This window comes from Pseudophryne corroboree, chromosome 4, assembly GCF_028390025.1.
Source record: "Pseudophryne corroboree isolate aPseCor3 chromosome 4, aPseCor3.hap2, whole genome shotgun sequence".
Classification (NCBI taxonomy): Eukaryota; Metazoa; Chordata; class Amphibia; order Anura; family Myobatrachidae; genus Pseudophryne; species Pseudophryne corroboree.
Window position 1 is genome coordinate 339,006,680 of NC_086447.1, and position 22,194 is coordinate 339,028,873.

The following is a 22,194-nucleotide window of genomic DNA, read 5'->3' on the forward strand; positions in this document are numbered from 1 at the left end:
CGTAAGACCACTTTTACTACTTCCACCAAGCAATTGACTGTCCAACAGTCCTTTGCGAGGAAGATGAAATATCACAGCAGTCATCCTGCTGCAAAGCGGATAACTTAGGCCTTGGCATCCTGGGTGGTGAGAAACGTGGTTCCGGTATCCATCATTACTGCAGAGCCAACTAGAGACTTGTTGGAGGTACTGTGTCCCCGGTACCAAATACCATCTAGGTTCCATTTCTCTAGGCAGGCGATACCGAAAATGTACACAGACCTCAGAAAAAGAGTCACCAGTGTCCTAAAAAATGCAGCTGTACCCAATGTCCACTTAACCACGGACATGTGGACAAGTGGAGCAGGGCAGGGTCAGGACTATATGACTGTGACAGCCCACTGGGTAGATGTATGGACTCCCGCCGCAAGAACAGCAGCGGCGGCACCAGTAGCAGCATCTCGCAAACGCCAACTCTTTCCTAGGCAGGCTACGCTTTGTATCACCGGTTTCCAGAATACGCACACAGCTGAAAACCTCTTACGGCAACTGAGGAAGATCATCGCGGAATGGCTTACCCCAATTGGACTCTCCTGTGGATTTGTGGCATCGGACAACGCCAGCAATATTGTGTGTGCATTAAATCTGGGCAAATTCCAGCACGTCCCATGTTTTGCACATACCTTGAATTTGGTGGTGCAGAATTTTTTAAAAAACGACAGGGGCGTGCAAGAGATGCTGTCGGTGGCCAGAAGAATTGCGGGACACTTTCGGCGTACAGGCACCACGTACAGAAGACTGGAGCAACACCAAAAACGCCTGAACCTGCCCTGCCATCATCTGAAGCAAGAAGTGGTAACGAGGTGGAATTCAACCCTATATATGCTTCAGAGGTTGGAGGAGCAGCAAAAGGCCATTCAAGCCTATACAATTCAGCACGATATAGGAGGTGGAATGCACCTGTCTCAAGCGCAGTGGAGAATGATTTCAACGTTGTGCAAGGTTCTGCTGCCCTTTGAACTTGCCACACGTGAAGTCAGTTCAGACACTGCCAGCCTGAGTCAGGTCATTCCCCTCATCAGGCTTTTGCAGAAGAAGCTGGAGACATTGAAGGAGGAGCTAACACGGAGCGATTCCGCTAGGCATGTGGGACTTGTGGATGGAGCCCTTAATTCGCTTAACAAGGATTCACGGGTGGTCAATCTGTTGAAATCAGAGCACTACATTTTGGCCACCGTGCTCGATCCTAGATTTAAAACCTACCTTGGATCTCTCTTTCCGGCAGACACAAGTCTGCTGGGGTTGAAAGACCTGCTGGTGAGAAAATTGTCAAGTCAAGCGGAACGCGACCTGTCAACATCTCCTCCTTCACATTCTCCCGCAACTGGGGGTGCGAGGAAAAGGCTCAGAATTCCGAGCCCACCTGCTGGCGGTGATGCAGGGCAGTCTGGAGCGACTTCTGATGCTGACATCTGGTCCGGACTGAAGGACCTGTCAACGATTACGGACATGTCGTCTACTGTCACTGCATATGATTCTCTCCCCATTGAAAGAATGGTGGAGGATTATATGAGTGACCGCATCCAAGTAGGCACGTCACACAGTCCGTACTTATACTGGAAGGAAAAAGAGGCAATTTGGAGGCCCTTGCACAAACTGGCTTTATACTACCTAAGTTGCCCTCCCACAAGTGTGTACTCCGAAAGAGTATTTAGTGCCGCCGCTCACCTTGTCAGCAATCGGCGTACGAGGTTACTTCCAGAAAATGTGGAGAAGATGATGTTCATTAAAATGAATTATAATCAATTCCTCCGTGGAGACATTGACCAGCAGCAATTGCCTCCACAAAGTACACAGGGAGCTGAGATGGTGGATTCCAGTGGGGACGAATTGGTAATCTGTGAGGAGGGGGATGTACACGGTGATATATCGGAGGATGATGATGAGGTGGACATCTTGCCTCTGTAGAGCCAGTTTGTGCAAGGAGAGATTAATTGCTTCTTTTTTGGTGGAGGTCCAAACCAACCCGTCATTTCAGTCACAGTCGTGTGGCAGACCCTGTCACTGAAATGATGGGTTGGTTAAAGTGTGCATGTCCTGTTTATACAACATAAGGGTGGGTGGGAGGGCCCAAGGACAATTCCATCTTGCACCTCTTTTTTCTTTCATTTTTCTTTGCGTCATGTGCTGTTTGGGGAGTGTTTTTTGGAAGGGCCATCCTGCGTGACACTGCAGTGCCACTCCTAGATGGGCCAGGTGTTTGTGTCGGCCACTAGGGTCGCTTATCTTACTCACACAGCTACCTCATTGCGCCTCTTTTTTTCTTTGCGTCATGTGCTGTTTGGGGAGTGTTTTTTGGAAGGGCCATCCTGCGTGACACTCCTAGATGGGCCCGGTGTTTGTGTCGGCCACTAGGGTCGCTTATCTTACTCACACAGCTACCTCATTGCGCCTCTTTTTTTCTTTGCATCATGTGCTGTTTGGGGAGTGTTTTTTGGAAGGGCCATCCTGCGTGACACTGCAGTGCCACTCCTAGATGGGCCAGGTGTTTGTGTCGGCCACTAGGGTCGCTTATCTTACTCATACAGCTACCTTATTGCGCCTCTTTTTTTCTTTGCGTCATGTGCTGTTTGGGGAGTGTTTTTTGGAAGGGCCATCCTGCGTGACACTGCAGTGCCACTCCTAGATGGGCCCGGTGTTTGTGTCGGCCACTAGGGTCGCTTATCTTACTCACACAGCTACCTCATTGCGCCTCTTTTTTTCTTTGCGTCATGTGCTGTTTGGGGAGTGTTTTTTGGAAGGGCCATCCTGCGTGACACTGCAGTGCCACTCCTAGATGGGCCCGGTGTTTGTGTCGGCCACTAGGGTCGCTTATCTTACTCACACAGCTACCTCATTGCGCCTCTTTTTTTTCTTTGCGTCATGTGCTGTTTGGGGAGTGTTTTTTGGAAGGGCCATCCTGCGTGACACTGCAGTGCCACTCCTAGATGGGCCAGGTGTTTGTGTCGGCCACTAGGGTCGCTTATCTTACTCACACAGCTACCTCATTGCGCCTCTTTTTTTCTTTGCGTCATGTGCTGTTTGGGGAGTGTTTTTTGGAAGGGCCATCCTGCGTGACACTGCAGTGCCACTCCTAGATGGGCCAGGTGTTTGTGTCGGCCACTAGGGTCGCTTAGCTTAGTCATCCAGCGACCTCGGTGCAAATTTTAGGACTAAAAATAATATTGTGAGGTGTGAGGTATTCATAATAGACTGAAAATGAGTGGAAATTATGGTTTTTGAGGTTAATAATACTTTGGGATCAAAATGACCCCCAAATTCTATGATTTAAGCTGTTTTTTAGTGTTTTTTGAAAAAAACACCCGAATCCAAAACACACCCGAATCCGACAAAAAAAATTCGGTGAGGTTTTGCCAAAACGCGGTCGAACCCAAAACACGGCCGCGGAACCGAACCCAAAACCAAAACACAAAACCCGAAAAATTTCAAGTGCACATCTCTAGTTGCACTGCAGGTGGGGCAGATGTATCATGTGCAGATAGAGTTAGATTTGGGTGGGGTGTGTTCAAACTGAAATCTTAATTGCAGTGTAGAAATTAAGCGGCCAGTATTTACCCTTCACAGAAATAATATAGCTCACCCAAATCTAACTCTGGCTGCACATGTTACAACTGCTCCACCTGCAATGTAACATGATTTTGCCTAATTGGTAACTGTTATGGTTTACTAACAAACATGAATAACTACCAAAGTGCGCTAATGTATATACCCAGACAAATCATGATGAGAAGCAAGTTGGTGTTTTTACATTCACACACAATACAGCTTTATTTTTACATTAGATTTTGTTGTGTCTATTTTTTGGCAGTTTTGCAATATAAATTATTTTTTTAATTCATTACATGCTTTTTATATCCCTACAAAATCACATTATGATAACTCTTTAGAGTTGAAAAATGATCCAAAATATGTCCGCACAGTTTAAATTTAATTCCACTCTGATGCACAATGTTTTATTTTCTTTACTTTAAATGAGACCCCCTTTGTCTAGATGTCAATGAAACAGTGGTTATAGACTGTGAATTACACAATACAGTATAATACATTGAGACATTCTTGCTTAGTTTTAGTATCTTTCAGACACAGTAATACTTTATTTGTATTTATTTCAAGTCAAAAACAGTTCCCAACATTCTATGTTGTATACCTGTTGCAGATGAAGGACAGAAGGACAACTTACTTGATGAGCTTTGGAACACATGTAATATTAGGAATATTTGAAGTGAAAGGAGATGCAACAGATGCTTCTAACTCTGACAAAGAAATTCCAGCATGCGCCATTTTAAGTGCCTTTAAAAGAAAATGTATTAAGTATTATGAGTTTGAATAAACAAAATGATTCTGTATCCATATAATTTCATACATACATGCTGTATGTGTGAGAGAGTTTGCTTACAAAATAATTTAATACGTATTGAAAACAAAGGCATTAATGGCTTAATCTGTGCCCACTTTGCCATTAATCAGTGCCAAATAGCTGGATTGCATATGGGCAATACATACGGCCAAATGTTAAAAGATGTCAGATTGTCATAGTTTTGTACAAAACATACAAGCTCAGGGAGGTTTCATTTTACATCAACGCACATATTTGCCTTCCATGTGCATACACTATATAGGTACACCAGGGACAGAGAAAAGAACCCGGTAATTTCCCGGCTCTAGAAGGGTTGACCCGGGATTTTTTTCTGTCTGAAAAGGTCAACTCGGGACTGTATTCCTAGAACTTCAACCCAGGTTTCTACCAGGGTTTTTCCCGGATCGTACACGGGTTGCCGGCTGTCTGAAAGGGTTGAACCTGGGATTTTAGAAACGAGTCACGGTTAACAGCGCTGATTGGCTGAGCTGGCAGGGCACTGGCGATTGGCTGAGCAGCAGGGTCTCTCTGATTGGCTGAGCGGGCGTTGCACTGGTGCTGGCGTCTGAAGTCACAATTGTGCTGCAGGGGAGACGGATGAAAGAGACAGCATGGTGCACTGGAAGGAGTCAGAGATAAGGGAGCTGCTTGCTATTAGAGGGGTGGAGGAGATCCGGAAGCAGATCACTGGGACAGTGAAGGACGCCACAGTGTATACCAACATTGCTTACCTCAAGGGGCATTGAGCGCACACAGCAGGTAGTAAATAAACTGAAAGCTCTCAGAAAATACTACAACAAAATTCATGACCACAACAGGAGGAAAAGTGGTGCTGCTAGAATGGAGTGGGCTTACTATGATCAGTGCAATTAAGTTTTTGGCAATTCTGCACTGGTTAATCCCATTGCCATTTCATCGTCCAGTTGTGCGATCTCACAAAGCGCTACCCCGGAGAACAGCCAATCCATTCCACCAACGCCACCAATGTTCTGTGATGACTTCACTGAGATCAGCCACACCGATCTGATGGCTGGTGTGGGGGACCCAGTCAACAATACTATTGAGGTAGATGCCTGCCAGTGGAAGCAGCACAGGGACTCCGGCTGGGACACCGACTTCTGCGCAGAGTGAGATCCCAAAGTTGCGTAGGAACAGTAAGTTGTTTTTGTTTTACTTTAAACACACTTAAGATTTTAGTTTTATTTAAAATCCAGATTATAGTATGGGTCATATTCCACAATGATGTTGTTTGCACTTGTTATTATTTTTAAATGCTGCGTTGCACATTCAGTTCCTGACTGTCATGTATTTCATCAATATCAGAAGGCCACATTAACTGTTGGACCATTTATGAGAAATAATGACTGCTAACAACATCATAGGCCTGTACACACCTGCACGAATAGCACAAATTATCCTTTAGAAAGGATAAATTGTGCATAGCATGCAGTGTTTGTACAACTGCGCACTTCCATCATACATGATAACTTTGTCTTTACCGATACTCAAAGTGTATATGTTGCAGTGTGTAGCTAGTGCGCAAGAGGTAGGAGTCCTTAAGCACATACTGTATATGCTGACATCACTGCTATTTGATTTTTAAATAGTTTTTTTTACCTCCATTTCTAGTCTTTGACGTACCTGAATGGAAAAAAAAAAATTCAAAGATGGAGCAAGCTAGCGCATAATGACAAGAATCCTGGTAAATCAGCTGCGAGAGTCCAATGTCCAAAATTGGGGTTTGGCTTCATAGGAAAGGGGCGTGGTCAGTTTTGCTGCCTGTAGTTTTGCCCCCTGTAGTGTTGTGCACCCTGTAGAGCTGTGCCCACAGTAGCTGTTGTGCCCCCTGCAGCTGTGCTCCCAGTAGCTGTTGTGCCCCCTGCAGCTGTGCTCCCAGTAGCTGTTATGCCCCCAGTAGTTGTGCCCCCCTTAGTGTGCCCCCTGCAGCTGTGCCCCCAGTAGTTGTGGCCCCCCTTAGTGTGCCCCCTGCAGCTGTGCCCCCATTAGTTGTGCCCACTGCAGCTGTGCCCCCAGTAGTTGTGTCCCCAGTAGTTGTGCCCACCTTAGTGTGCCCCCATTAGTTGGGGCCCCAGTAGTGTGCCCCCTGCAGCTGTGGCCCCAGTAGTTGTGGCCCCCTTAGTGTGCCCCCTGCAGCTGTGCCCCCATTAGTTGTGCCCACAAGTAGCTGTGCACCTAGTAAAACAAAGAAAAAATACTTACCAGCCCCGTTCCTGTTCCCGACCACTGCACTCTGTCTCCGGCGCCGCTCCTCTGAGCTATGGGAGAGACGTCATGAGTGCTGCACAGAAAGGTCCTCTCCGCAAAGGGAAACTAGACGCTACCTCACTGTGTGTCTAGATTCCCTTCGCGGAGAGGACCTTTACAAAACCTCTGCCGCCGAGTTAGTAGCGGCTCTTGCCACGGCGGCAGCGCCCCCGGGACAGCGGCACCCCGGGCAGAAGTACTGGTTGCCCGTGGCAAGAGCCGCTACTGCTTGTGGGTATGCATGAACGCATTTCTAGGGAAAACAGAGGCACAGATGTCCTTTCTTAATGGTCTGGTGTCTAGATTACACAATTTGCACCATCCACACCCTTACCCAGTGTATCTTCCTCACTAGTCTGAGGACCATTTTTCCAACTACCAGCATCATAGCAGAGTTTATGGAAACCAACTCCTCAAATCCACCTAATGCTACTCCACAAGGCACTGTGCATAGTTATCAAGATGGCACAGGGAATCATTTTTCACACAGCCCTGCGCGTAGCGGTCCAATTGCCAATAAGCAGACGAGTCCTCATGGTACAATGCACAGCAGTCCCCATGCCACTGTGCATAATAGTCCAGATGGCACAGGGAATAATACTCCGCATGGCACTGAGTATACTTATCCAGATGGAACTACTCACAACCATCCACTATTCTTCGTCTTTTGTCTTTTTTAAATTGTTCATGTGTATTCAGCACTTTACAGGCCTGTCAAGTGTCCGGCCCGCACCTGGCCATTACCTCAGCCACTTCTACAGATAGGGGTGTATGTTAGGCGAAATGTACAAGCATTATGCCCTCTATTTATGTGCCTACAGTGGCAAATAATCTTCATTCTTTGTCTTTATCTTTTTGAAATTGTTCATGTGTATTCAGCACTTTACAGGCCTGTCAAGTGTCCGGCCCATACCTGGCCATTACCTACACACATTATGCCTAATATTTATGTGCCGAATGTCTACAGTGTAGACCTCTACACACATTATGGCCTATTTATGTTCAAAAATGTAAGAAGCCGTTTAAACTGTAAAGATGTTATATTTAAAATGATACATGGGAGGTAACGTGTTCATAACTTTTTCAGAAACAATAAAACCAAAACTTTGTCATCAACAATAAAAACAAAACCTTTCTGTAACATATCCCTTGTCCTCTACTGTGTCATAGTAGTTAAGTTAGCAGTGAGGGTGTTGCGGATTTCTTCAGCACTGCCACTATTTATCTCCCCCTCATAGGCTGCTTCTGCTGCTTCTACCGGAGTATCGCACAGTTCAGAGTCCTTAACATTCCACTCCGGTAAAAAGTGTTGATTCTGTACAGTATCTCGCAAAAGTTGTGGAGGATACAGCAAGCAGCAACCACATTCGGCACCAGGGTGATGGCAATGTCATTGCGCTTTAGTAGACACTGCCAGCACCCCTTCAGTCTCCCAAAGGCGTTCTCACTACCATCCTGGCCGAGCTGAGAGTGTGGGTGAAATTCACTTGTTCCGGAGAGAGTGGGAGATGCTGTGTGAAGCCCTTGATGAGCCAGTGCCTCAAAGGGTATGCCGCATCTCCAATAAGGTGCACCGGGATCTCCACCCCATCAACTAACTTTGATTTCTGTAATGGGAAACATTTTTTTATATATATAGTATAGATGGCATACATAATGGCCCTCATTCCGAGTTGATCGGTCGCAAGGCGAATTTAGCAGAGTTACACACGCTAAGCCGCCGCCTACTGGGAGTGAATCTTAGCTTCTTAAAATTGCGACCGATGTATTCGCAATATTGCGATTACTAACTACTTAGCAGTTTCAGAGTAGCTCCAGACTTACTCTGCCTGTGCGATCAGTTCAGTGCTTGTCGTTCCTGGTTGACGTCACAAACACACCCAGCGTTCGCCCAGGCACTCCCACCGTTTCTCCGGCCACTCCTGCGTTTTTTCCGGAAACGGTAGCGTTTTCAGCCACACGCCCCTGAAACGCCGTGTTTCCGCCCAGTAACACCCATTTCCTGTCAATCACATTACGATCGCCGGAGCGAAGAAAAAGCCGTGAGTAAAAATACTTTCTTCATAGTAAAGTTACTTGGCGCAGTCGCAGTGCGAACTTTGCGCATGCGTACTAAGCGGATTTTCACTGCGATGCGATGAAAAAGAACGAGCGAACAACTCGGAATGAGGGCCAATGTACAGGAAAGTACGATGAATAATTAGGAATACCAACAATCTAATGCTGACATGGGTGAGATAAGTATCCTAAACCCTCCCACCCCTCCCCTACCGCCTAACCCTCCCTTTCCGCAGCCTAACCCTCCCCTCCATCCATCCTTTCCCACCTTTGGGCTCACAGCTGTGAGGATCCTCACTGCAAACCTTTCCCATATTCCATGGTGAAACAAAATGGTGTCAAACTTGTGTGCCTCCAGCTGTTGTGGAACTACACATGCCAGCATGCCCTGCCACAGTTGCAGCACCCCCCAAATAGAAAATTTGTGCCAGGGGCATGGTGGGAGGTTTAGTTCCACAGCTGCTATAGTTTAACACCCCTGCTACACAGCGTAAGAGGCCAGCCTTATACCATAATTGCAATCTATTGTATTATTATTCTGCTGCGAATAATATAACCCATCAAAAGAGATATATTTACCTCTCTAGGGAACAACCAGCCATGTTGGTTCTCCTCTGCAATCTGGAACAATTCAGAGTTGCCAAGTACCCAGGAGTCGTGAGCACAACCCGGCCAGCCAATGAAGACATCTGTGAAACTGAACAGTATACATATTAGCTGTGTTTAACAATACACATCATGGGCCCAGCATATGACTCATATTAAAACACACCATGTTACTTACCAATACTTATGGTCCACTACAGCCTGCAGGATGATGGAGTGCCAGCCTTTTCGGTTATATTAATCGGCTGGGTTGTCTCTGGGGGCAATAATGGGTATGTGGGTCCCATCTATGGCTCCAGCACACTGGGGATATTTACGTCGCAGGAAACCTTTTATGTTATCATCCAGCCGGTCACCCTTTTGTAAGGAGATGAAGCGGTGGTAAAGGGTTTCCAGCAATGTCTGGGTCATTTCCCTCACTAGCACACACACCGTCGATATGCCAACACCAAACAAGCAGGAGATGGTGCGGTATTCCCCAAGGGTTGCATACCACCACAACACAATCGCCAGTCTCCTGCATGGCTCGATGGTCTTGCAGTAGTTGGTGCTTCCCCTGGTGAGCGCTGGAATGAGAAGTTCCAGCAGGTAGTAAAACGTACCACGCGACATCCGAAAGTGTGCCATCCACTGCTCTGGCTGATAAGCTTCCACGGTCGCCCAGAAAGCTTGTCCATGCCTGCGGTCTCTGGTCCACAACGATCGATTAGTCGTGCTGGTAAATCTCATACCGGCGTCTAGTATTAGCCCTCTCCACCAGAAATTGCTCCCTTCTCCTCTTGGCATAAGACTGTGCCAGGTAGCACAGTGCAAGCAGCTGCATCAGGCTCTCATTTGCTGTGTGAAACAGCAAAAAACAGCAAGAACTCAGGAACTCCGGGCTACTCAGCAGTAACTCGTCAGCTATGGTTAATGCAATGCAGTGAGCAGTCACCACCCACTTTTCATGACATCATCTCTGTGTGCCATAAAAACAGTCCATTTCTTATGACACACAAGTCTATTGCAGGGCTGACAGGTTCTGTCTGAAAGGGTTCGACACGGGAATAATCCGGGTTAAATGTACTGTGTGAAAGGGTGTTAGGAACTATAACCCGGGTTTTTCCCGGCTTCACAAAACCGGAAAAAAACCTGTTAATTTGAGATTTTTCCATGAGAATAGGTCTATGCATTATATCACTAATATAGGTTTGAATATTTCTGCATTAGTTGAAATAAACCTAGAAAGTTCCACATAAAGTTGTCTTGGAATGATCAAAAGGAATCCCGTGAAGAGACTCCCCAAGGACATGAAAAAAAATTATGTTCTGGGGATGTTTTTTCAAACTATTTCCTTTCCAACCAGTCTAAGCTTAGAAGTCCATCCATTGCTCTATACACCTAGCAATCTCCACAGATGCCATACATTTCACATTCATAATCTTTATGCTTTGAAAATCGTGTGTGCATCTGCACCTGTGTGCCAGAAACAGCCTCAGCTTATATAACCTACATGGGGCAGTAATTTAGGGCTCACTTACAAAGTGCATTCCCAGAAGTTATTGATAGTGCAATTGGGTGCAGTACTGACACAAGGCTTCCATCTCTATGGCATAATGTGTTTTCAGTCAGTGCCGTAACTAGGTGTGTGCCGATGGTGCCTTGCCCACAGTGCACATGCACTGAAGGCGCACCATCGGCATCACCCCCCCTACCCCCCGCCCGTCTCTCCCCACCCTCCGCTTCTTGTTGATCATAGGAAAGAGTGATCTGTAACTCAACGTGTACGGAAAGGTGTGCGCTCATCCAGCTCCAGGGATCGGGCATCTGAAAGCGAAAGGGGAAGTGCGCGCTGCCACAAGCGGTCAGCCGGGATGTTGGATCCGTTTTCCAGCGAGGAAGAGTCGGACAAGTTACTGGAAGAGGAGCGGCGGGATGTGCTGGTCGTATCTGGTGGTGGGGTCTCCCCTTCTAACCGGCCTCAACATGCACCTGCTCGGGATCCCAGAGACACTGCTGTCCGCTCCACCCTAGCGAGACCTGCCAGCCCGTCTGTCAGCAGTGAGGGGAGAGAGGAGCAGGAACGGGCGCAGCGGGAGGAGAGGGAGCGGAAGAACCGGCTGCAGATGTTAGTCTTCGTTATGAGGTGCATCGCCTACCCGTTCAATGCCAAGCAGCCCACCGACATGACCCGGAGGCAGCAAAAGGTGAGCGGGCACCAGCGGCGGGATGCTCCCTGCACGGGCGGCAACTTCTCCCTACTACAATCTGTTGCACATCCAGAGGCTCAAATGTGTCCCTGCCTGGTGTGCTGCTGTGCATGGGGCTGTGGCAGGGAGGGCAGCACCGGCTGGTCTCATTATACAGGTAGCCAGTGTCGGACTGGGGTATTAAGGGCCCACCGGGGGAATGCAGTGATAGGGGCCCATACTTAGGGGTGTGGCCAGCCTACAAAGGGGGTGTGGCCAGCCTCCACAGAGGCTTGAAATACACAATAGTTTAGTGCAGTGTAATGCAACATATCTACCATGTATAATACAAGTGCACAGTCTGGAACCTGATCCCTAGAGGAAGGAGTGGGCCCTCAGGCAGTGGGGCCTATCTGTGGTTTCCCTGGTACCCCTGTGGGCCAGTCCGACTCTGCAGGTAGCTGTGGGCATGAAATATGTAACACAGGTGAATAGGTCCCAGAAGGAAGCAGCTCATGTGCTGTAGGACGCAATGTGTAAAAAGGGACTGGCTGCCGTAATGTGTAAAAAGAGGGACTGGCTGCCGTAATGTGTACAAAGAGGGACGCTGTCTGCCATAATGTGTAAAAAGGGGGACGCTGTCTGCCGTAATGTGTAAAAAGGGGGCGCTGTCTTCCGTAATGTGTAAAAAGGGGGATGCTAAAGGACAGAAGTGACAGAAATAGACCAAAATGCGCTAAAAGGGTGTGATAAAAATAAAACGGAATACGTTCACCACTTTTTTCTCCTCCACGTTTGCGTATGTGGATATATTCCTCATGTGCATGTAAGGAAATTAAAGAGAAAAATATGCCATATGGTGAAGCACAGTTTAATACATTAAAAACATATCACAATTTCCAACATCAACATTTAGCAAGTGCAGTTATGATAACAACAAGTGTAGGGGATCCTTTGGAGGCTGCAAAGTAAGCAATTACCGGCTGGATGTAAGACTATTCGCAAGGAACAATCCTGGCAGTGCATAAGTCCGTTAGATAGCCCGGGTTCCACAGACCACATATGCAGATGGCTCTCCTGTCGGTTCTCAGTCCGGTCAGCTGCCTCCGTCTCCCCACACGTCCACCAACGCATTTCAACCCGCCAAATCGGGTCTTTTCAAGGTGTGTATCCACGCGTTGGTGGACGTGTGGGGAGACGGAGGCAGCTGACCGGACTGAGAACCGACAGGAGAGCCATCTGCATATGTGGTCTGTGGAACCCGGGCTATCTAACGGACTTATGCACTGTCAGGATTGTTCCTTGCGAATAGTCTTACAGCCAGCCGGTAATTGCTTACTTTGCAGCCTCCAAAGGATCCCCTACACTTGTTGTTATCATAACTGCACTTGCACTTTTTAAATGTTGATGTTGGAAATTGTGATATGTTTTTAATGTATTAAACTGTGCTTCACCATATGGCATATTTTTCTCTTTAATTTCCTTACATGCACATGAGGAATATATCCACATACGCAAACGTGGAGGAGAAAAAAGTGGTGAACGTATTCAGTTTTATTTTTATCACACCCTTTTAGCGCATTTTGGTCTATTTCTGTCACTTCTGTCCTTTAATTCTCTATGTGGTGGAGGTTGAGAGTACCCTCCAACACAGAATATTGACACATTTGCTGCTTATTTCAAGCGCACTCCTATACCCTTTCCTCCACCCTGTGGTTATATTAAAAAGGGGGATGCTGTCTGCCATAATGTGTAAAAAGGGGAGTAATGTGTAAAAAGAGGGACTGGCTGCCGTAATGTGTAAAAAGGGGGACGCTGCCTGCCGTAATGTGTAAAAAGGGGGACGCTGTCTGCCGTAATGTGTAAAAAGGGGGATGCTGTCTGCCGTAATGTGTAAAAAGGGGGACGCTGTCTGCCATAATGTGTAAAAAGAGGCACTGGCTGCCGTAATATGTAAAAAGGGGGATGCTGTCTGCCGTAATGTGTAAAAAGGGGGACGCTGTCTGCCATAAGGTGTAAAAACGGGATGCTGTCTGCCGTAATGTGTAAAAAGGGGCTCTACCTGGTGTAGTGGCGCTACTGTGCACCGTAGTATGAATTGGCATTATTTTGTGGCCATGCTCTTCCCCATGAAGCCACGCCCCTATATATTTTTCACGCGACTGCATAGGGGGGGCGCCAATGCCATTTCTTGCACACAGTGCTAAAATGCCTAGTTACGCCACTGTTTTCAGTAGACAGACTTCTAAATGGTTAGAATAAATATCTGCTTTTAAGCTTTAGAGGAAGCTTATCTATATTACTACAACAATTGTACAACAGTATTTTTTTCTTATTAACAGTTATTTATATAGTTATTTAGACTCAGGCAATGTTGGGAAGTATGAAGTGATATATAATGGAGAGCTGTAATATAAACTATGTTCAAGTGGTTCAGGGAGGAGGTACAGTAAAGATGCATACACACTTGCCAATAAAGTAAACAACGTCGCTCATTTTGCCCTTCCTGAGCGAAGTCATTTACCATATTGACTAGTGTGTGCACTGCCGAACGACAAGCGATGCATGGCCCCGTGAGTTATTAATGATAATCGCTGTCAGCCATACATGGAGCTCAATTTGGACTGTCATCCAAAAGCTGCATGCACAGCCCAGCCACGGCATGACGTCACTGAGCGATATCGTTTGCATATCGCTCAGAGTGTACACACTAAAGGCAGGGAAAGGAACACACTAGGCAACGTTGCTCATACTGTAGAGCACATTGCCTAGTGTGTATCCACCTTATGAGAGTGGAGCAGCACGGTGAATGTTAATGATTATATGCAGCAGTAGTGTTTTCCAGGAATTATACTGGTGTATCACTGAAACCTCAGAAAAGCCTACTGGAGAAAAACACCTCACATTTATTATATTGCTGTGACCCAAATTACTCCCTAACCCCACTTTCCTCATGATGTTACAGCCAGAGCCCTCATTTGTCCTGGGCAATGTATTGTACTGCTTAGGACTTTCTTCACTGTATCCATTCTTTTATTTTTATCTTAATGAATAAGACTTATAATGAATTAATAGTTTACTATTCTGTAGATGAAAAAAAAATGACAGAAATCAAAGTGTTATGTTTCCCTGCCATATTCAGATTCAGCTACAGTATGTGGTGTTGGACACAGCTGCGCCAACATTTGTCCATATCGCAGATACCAGTATGCCATCAATTTCAGAAGAAGAGGTAGAAAAATGTAAGGTTTGAAGAGAGAAAAAATATAATAATGGGGAGGGGGAAGGTAGAGCACAAGAGGAAAAGTGGATTGTGAGGGCACACAACGGAAAAGGGAGTGTTGCCCATTGGTAGAAAAAGGGTTGGGGAAAGACATGATAAGAGGGGTAAAGGGGACAGACTCATAAATGGTAGAAAGAAAGGACAGACAACCATGGGGTTGTTAAAGAGAGAAAGGTAAACAAACTAAATATAGACAGACTAACAGATGTGGAGAGATAGGAACATACACATAGAAGAGGAGACAGATGCAGAGACACACAGAGGGCCCTGCCGCAGACTCCTGTGACACCAGGCAATCTGGGGGTGGGCTTAGATAGGAGAAGAGAAGCTGAATGCTTTGTCCCGGGCAAAGGTGGCTCTGAAACGCACAACACTGCTGATCCCTGTGGAAAGGCAGCTAGCACATATATTACACACAACCATAGGTGTTTCTATAATTAGTGCAGTGTGTGCAGTGCACATGGGACCCAAACCGCAGATACTGCACCCATATATATTATACTAACCCCTCCGGAGTCCTGTGGTGGCAGCCCTGCACTGTGGACAGAAATCACTCGGAAAATGGCCGCCGCTTCCATTTCCGAGTGATTTGCGCATGCACACTGGCGATGTCTCCGTGAACAAGGCGCGGGCGCTATGTTTCAGGAGACCTGTGCATGCGCAGTAGACTTTGGCATTATGCCAGAGTCTACTGCTGCCAGAGAGGAGGGGACCCCTGATAGAGGGTGCATGCGGGTCCCTTCTTCTATTAAAACCCCCCTGCATACAATGTTGCATGTATGTTTATATGTGCTAGCCCCTCCCCTCTCCCCTCCATGCAATGCGTGGTCTGTGCAGCAGTCCATGGGCAGCTGCCATCACTGGCAGCAATGGATGAAGGGTTTGTATACATGTCCGTGAGTGGGCTGGAAACCAGGTAGTAAAATAATCAAGAAAGGAGGGAGGAGAAGTGCATAAGAGAACCACACACCCATTGGAGTAAGAGTCAGGGTCACAAGCTGACACTATATGGCAATAGGAAGAATGTGCAGAGATGGTGGGAGAGACAGAAAGGAGCTTTATGGGGGGAAAGTGTCACACAGGAGATTTACTGAGAGGTGGGGGGAGGCAGGAGGTATGCAGAGGAAAAGATGCATGCAGGAGTTTTACTGACATAGTGAAATAATAAAATGTTATGTTGATAAGGAGAGATGCCAATTAGAGTTAGGGGGGGTTTGGGGATTAGGGCTAGTCTCCTTACCACCTTGGTGTCGGAATCCTGACCTTCGGGATGCTGCTGTCAGTATTTTGACTGCTGGCATCCCAATAGTTGGGATCCCGATACCATCCCGCATAAAAAATAACAATATCAACACTGAATGTTATCACAACATAAATTGAGGTGTTTTCTTATCTATAATATTTGCTTACCCCACAGTCATTTGCTCCATCTCCACACATCCCAACAAAGTATCTAAAGCAATGAAAGCTTGTATAAATAGTAGTTCAGACACATTTTACTTTTAATCTTTTCCTTTTATATGTTTACTTATGTTTTAGTTTAGTAGTAAAGCAGCTATAGCACAAGGGTTATTTTACATGGAAAATGTTAGTCAACAGATTTTGGAAAACCAGGAAAGGGACTCAATCACAATAGTCAGTGACATCATGTAGGTTTATATAACAACTAGAATGCTTAGTTGTAACTTTATCTTTACACTTACTCCAATTTTTGAAGTTCTTCAATAAGATTAGATTTTTGACTCGGGGTCATTCTAGCAAAAATGGTTCCATTTAGCAGTATCTTCAAGACAGAAAAGTGTCAAAAAGGATGAGCAAAAGTGCAACATCTTAAGTTCCAATACACTACATCTAATATAGTCATTACTAATACAGGTTGAGTATCCCATATCCATATATCCGAAATACGGAATATTCCGAAATACGGACTTTTTGGAGTGAGAGTGAGATAGTGAAACTTTTGTTTTTTGATGGCTCAATGTACACAAATCTTGTTTAATACACAAAGTTATTAAAAATATTGTATTAAATGACCTTCAGGCTGTGTGTATAAGGTGTATAAGAAACATAAATGAATTGTGTGAATGTACACACACTTTGTTTAATGCACAAAGTTATAAAAATATTGGCTAAAATGACATTCAGGCTGTGTGTATAAGGTGTATATGAAACATAAACACATTCTGTGCTTAGACTTGGGTCCCATCACCATGATATCTTATTATGGTATGCAATTATTCCAAAATACGGAAAAATCCCATATCCAAAATACCTCTGGTCCCAAGCATTTTGGATAAGGAATACTCAACCTGTAATACTCAGATTGTTATGAAGCACGTGTTACTGAAGCAGTACTCCTGATGTTGGCAGGAAGTAAGTAACTTTCTTGCAAAAACAAAAAAATCATGTAAATAACAGCAATGTACAAACCTGGGACTACTTAATCCCGGTTATCTGAATTAGCTGCTGACCACTGCAGTCAATGTAACTCCATGCACAGTATGCTGTCCATGAGGCACCAGTGGGGAATATGTAAAACCTTCTATAAAGTACTAAGTTGTTCATACCAACCAATCAGCTTCTAGCTATTATTTATTAGATACAGTCTATTAAATGATAGCTACTGTATATATAGCGATCATTAAAAGCTCCCCAGTAAATGTCACCACTCCCAGTGAGCTAGACAGAGTCCATACACTGAATTTACTGGCAGGGGCTTCCCAATTGAAGCATTATCTGCTCATCACATGCCATTCAGGCACTCCCAGGAGAAGGTGTTTTCTCCCCCTTGGATTGTTTGTCCAGAGTGTAATAGCAGACAGTGATGCCAGTGGGAAGCACTCCCCTGTCTGTCTTTCTGCCAGCCATGCCAGGCTTCTCAGGGCTGCCCAACGTCTCTTATCTTTTTGTGCAAGCACAATTGGTCTGGCAGGTACCACAGCCATCTTAACCACCAATTGGACTATAGTTGACATAGTCAACATCACTCCAAATGGTAGGAGCCACCACTGCTCGCTATTGCTTTTTTATTCTAAAAATACATAAGAATGAAACCTCTACTTTGATAAATGTGACATCTTAAAAAATGTCATACTGTTTTGTGGTACTCTATACCTACAATATAAATGATGTCCTGAGCACCTTTATGGATAGTCTGAAACACCCAGGACTTAATAGGATAAAGGTAGAATTTGCCCTGACTCATCCAGAGGGAGGTCTCACCACTTTTTTTCCTAATAACGGAACCAAAAGCTTGATTTGCTTGACCAAGGTGATTCTCAAATGGGGAACAAGTTGTACCAGGAAAAGAGAAAACAGTAAGTGCATCTCTTAGGATACAATTGCTGTTACTACTATGTATTATTCAAATCATGTGGGCCCACTATTGATACATTTGCTAAGGGCCGACTCATCTCTAAAAGAGGGCCTTGTGATATAATTTTTTATTCTGTGCCACTATATATAAGTTATGTGTAATAATGTGAAATGACATAGGGAAAAAGTACTGAACACATGAAGAAAGGGAGGTGCTAAAAGGTATGCAAAGCCAAGATACCAGCTGAAATCTATCAGTAATTAGAAAGCAATCCTGCCTCTTGTCAGTGCAAATTAATATAAACGAGTTCAGTGCCAACTCATGTCCTATTAAAAGGTGTCTCATTACCAAAGTGTCACACATGAAACATTCATGATGGGTAAAAGCAAAAAACTCTCTCAAGACCTTTGTGACCTTATTGTTGCCAAACATACTGATGGCATTGGTACAGGAGGATTTCTAAACTTCTGAATGTTCTAGTGAGCACTGTTGAGTCCATAATCCAGAAGTGGAAATAACATAATTTCACCATAAACCGTCCACGAACAGCTGCTTCTCGCAAGATTTCTGACAGTGGAGTGAAAAGAATTAGCAAAAGAGTTGTCCAAAAAGCCAATGACCACTTGTGGAGATCTTCAGAAAGACCTGGTATTAGCAGGGACAATTGTTTAAAAAAAACAACAATAAGTAATGCACTCAATCGCCATGGCCTGAATGCATGCTCACCATGCAAGACTCCATTGCTGAAGAAAAAGCATGTTGTAACTTGTTTAAAGTTTGCTGCACAACATTTGTACAAGCCTGTGAAATACTGGGAGAATACAGTCAGATGAGACCAAAACTGAACTCTTTGGATGCCATAAAAATCTGCTGCCATCTACCAGGATGCTGTAGAGAAAATGAGGGTGGACAGTTCAGCAAGACAATGATCCCAACACATAGCCAAGGACACTCAATTGGTTTCAGAGAAAGAAACAAAAATAAAGCTGCTAGAATGGCCCAGCCAATCACCTCACTTGAATCCAATTAAAAATCTCTGGAAAGAAGATCAGAGTTCATAGAAGATCTGAAGACTGTGTGGAAGAATGGGCCAAAATCACACATGACCAATACATGCAACTAGTTTCTCCATGCAGGAGGCATCTTGAAGCTGTCATTATCAACAAAGGTTATTGTACAAAGTATTAAATAAATTACAATAAGCATGTTCAATACAATTTCCCTGTGTCATTTCACATAATCACACATACTGTAACTTCATTTATGGACTTCTATAGTTTGATTGCTTTGCATGTATGATTACATGGGCTGTTGCTGACATTTGATGAAAATTTCATTACAATAGCCCCATTACAAATATACTGTATTTTATTCAAATGTTGATATACTTATTTTACCTGCTGTATGTATGTATAAATATAAATATATATATATATATATATATATATATATATGTCTCTCTCTCTTGTCTCTCTCTCTCTCTCTCTCTCTCTCTGTCTATCTATATATATATATATATATATATATATATATAATTATTATTATTATTATTATTATTATTATTGTTTGCAAGCATACATGGTTTGGGTATTTGCCTCATTTTAATGGAGTTTAATGCTATACTTTTAATTTCACTTACACTCATCTAATATAAATAATAAGAGATGAATGCATTAAATATTGTTGTTACAGGACATTACCTAGTTTCTATGATGCTGCTAGTACATATTCTTACAGAGCTCACCATTTAGTCCAGGGTTTCCTTCCATAATACCTGTATATTATCCAAGTGCTCTCCTGACGGGATCCGGTCTGAAGATCGACAGTATCTAGGTCGACAATGTTTAGGTCGACCACTATAGGTTGACAGTCAATAGGTCGACATGGATGGAAGGTCGACAGGGTTTCTAGGTCGACATGTGCTAGGTCAACAGGTCTAAAGGTCGACATGAGTTTTTCACATTTTTTTTCTTTTTTTGAATTTTTTCATACTTAACGATCCACGTGGACTACGATTGGACCGGTAAAGTGTGCCGAGCGAAGCGAAGGCACCATGCCCGAAGCATGGCGAGCGAAGCGAGCCATGCAAGGGGACGCGGTGCACTAATTTGGGATCCCGGTCACTCTACGAAGAAAACGACACCAAAAAAACAAAAACCTCATGTCGACCTTTAGACCTGTAGACCTAGCACATGTTGACCTAGAAACCCTGTCGACCTTTCATCCATGTCGACCTAGTGACTGTCGACCTATAGTGGTCGACCTAAACATTGTCGACCTAGATACTGTCGATTTGATGAACCACACCCCTCCTGACAACCTAATTAAAGTGTGATAATTCTCACCATACAGTAGCCAATGGTAAGGAATGTGTATGACTTCACTGGGAGCAGCATATAACATCATCTGAAGGTGTGGTGAGATCCAGAAAGGTCCAAACGTATGACGGGGCAGGCAAAGAGGTTTCAGATGTCATGCACTATGTTGCCTGAGGATTCATATATAAAGGTGCTTATGACTTTAATATATTTGCCCCTTAAGATGCCCATGATGGCATATTTAAAGCCACCTGTGTTAAAGAAAGCATACCTTTTAATAAAATATTTGGGTCTCAAAAAAGTTGATTTATCAATGTAGCAACATGCAGAGTATACAGTTAATGAAAGTTAAAGTTCTATACTTACCTTTGGTAGTACATTGTAAAAGTGTTCAGTTATAATCGCGTAGGACTTTCCAGACAGTACAAAGTGAAAGTTCCCCAAAACAGTGGAGTTTTTTTTATTTATCCACTCATCACTAACAGCAATATGGGAATCCTGAAAACAATATGCATTCCTATTATCAAAGCAATTAAGTCACTAATTATTGACATCAAGACAATTATTAACAATAATGCTATTAAATATAAAGCATGTATATGCATAAATTCTGGGATGGAAACCACAGTGCTCTACAATGCCCTTGGCCAAGGCCTTTTAAGGAATATGCAGCAAACCATCTAGAGCGATAAAGTGTAGAAGTTTCCCATAGCAACCAAGCAGCTTTAACCTATGATTTATCTAGCACAGTTTAAGAGATGACAGCTACTGTAGAATCCAATTGGTTGCTGTTACGTTCGCAGTACTTGGTACTCAGGGTGGACAAGCCCCAAGCACTGGAACGCAAGCTGCAGTATAAACAGAGCTCGACAGCACCCCAAGGAGCCCTAACTCCATTGTCTTACCCTGGTTGTCAGCCTACATCTGCGTGGCTATGGTTTCTTGGGCCCACGGCAGCCACGTTTGAAGGGCGGATTATGTCTGCCCAACTCCGATGCCCCCCGGTCTTAGTTGGAGACAAGGCGTAGACTGAGACGGGGCGATGACAAGGGGAACCACTTACTAGAGAAGGAAGTACCTAGTTAGGGGTGCTACAGAACTTAAATAAAGTATGTGCGGCGCAGCCGCCAAGACAAAAACTACAACAAAGGCAGTGCTGTTCACACGCCGACACAACACCATTGTGTACCGGCGAGGACAGCATATGCAGAACCCTCTGCAGAAATTCTAAAGCAAATACAAGTAGCTACAGCCTAGGCCGAGGAACGCGGCAAAGCCGCTACTCACGAAACCGGTACGAATACTGGAACCCCCAAGGTAGCAGACACAGGCTCTCAGGACCGGAGGACAGGCAGAATTCCAATGACAAACCAGTGGACACCAAGAAACAGGATACTGGAACAGGAACAGGCAAAGCCACAGGACCCCTGGACAGGAACGCTTCAAGGCAGGAAGCAGCTAGACTAGGGGTGGGCAAAATACGGCCCGCGGGCCGGATGCGGCCCGCAAACCGATCCTGCCCGGCCCACTGCTTCCCACCAGCGAGCAATGACAAGCGGCCCGACCGGCTGAGCTGCTTGTCATTGCTCTGCACTGCAGTACCTCCAAGCTGCCGGCGGCGCCTCTCTCCCCTGCTGCTCCTGCTGCTGCGTTGTAGCAGCCTCCTCCAGAGTCCCCAGTGACAACGGCTGTGTTCAGCCGAGAAGGGGGCGGGGCTACGTGTCGATGAGGGGGCGGGGCTACACAGGACCTCAGGGGGCGGAGCTACACGGGACAAGAGCCAG

General features: G+C 45.1%; 1 protein-coding gene across 1 annotated transcript in view; it reads right to left on the bottom strand.

Moving 5' to 3' along the window:
• The window catches only part of LOC134909506 (probable cation-transporting ATPase 13A4), a 369,987-nt gene that overhangs the window by 92,989 nt on the left and 254,804 nt on the right, over window positions 1–22,194 (bottom strand). Inside the window, exons 20-23 of the mRNA XM_063916443.1 lie at window positions 20,777–20,908; window positions 16,480–16,559; window positions 16,187–16,229; window positions 4,220–4,329 (exon numbers count right to left, since the gene is read on the bottom strand). Coding sequence (XP_063772513.1) covers window positions 4,220–4,329; window positions 16,187–16,229; window positions 16,480–16,559; window positions 20,777–20,908 — 365 coding nt within the window. The remainder of the gene's footprint in view (window positions 1–4,219; window positions 4,330–16,186; window positions 16,230–16,479; window positions 16,560–20,776; window positions 20,909–22,194) is intronic.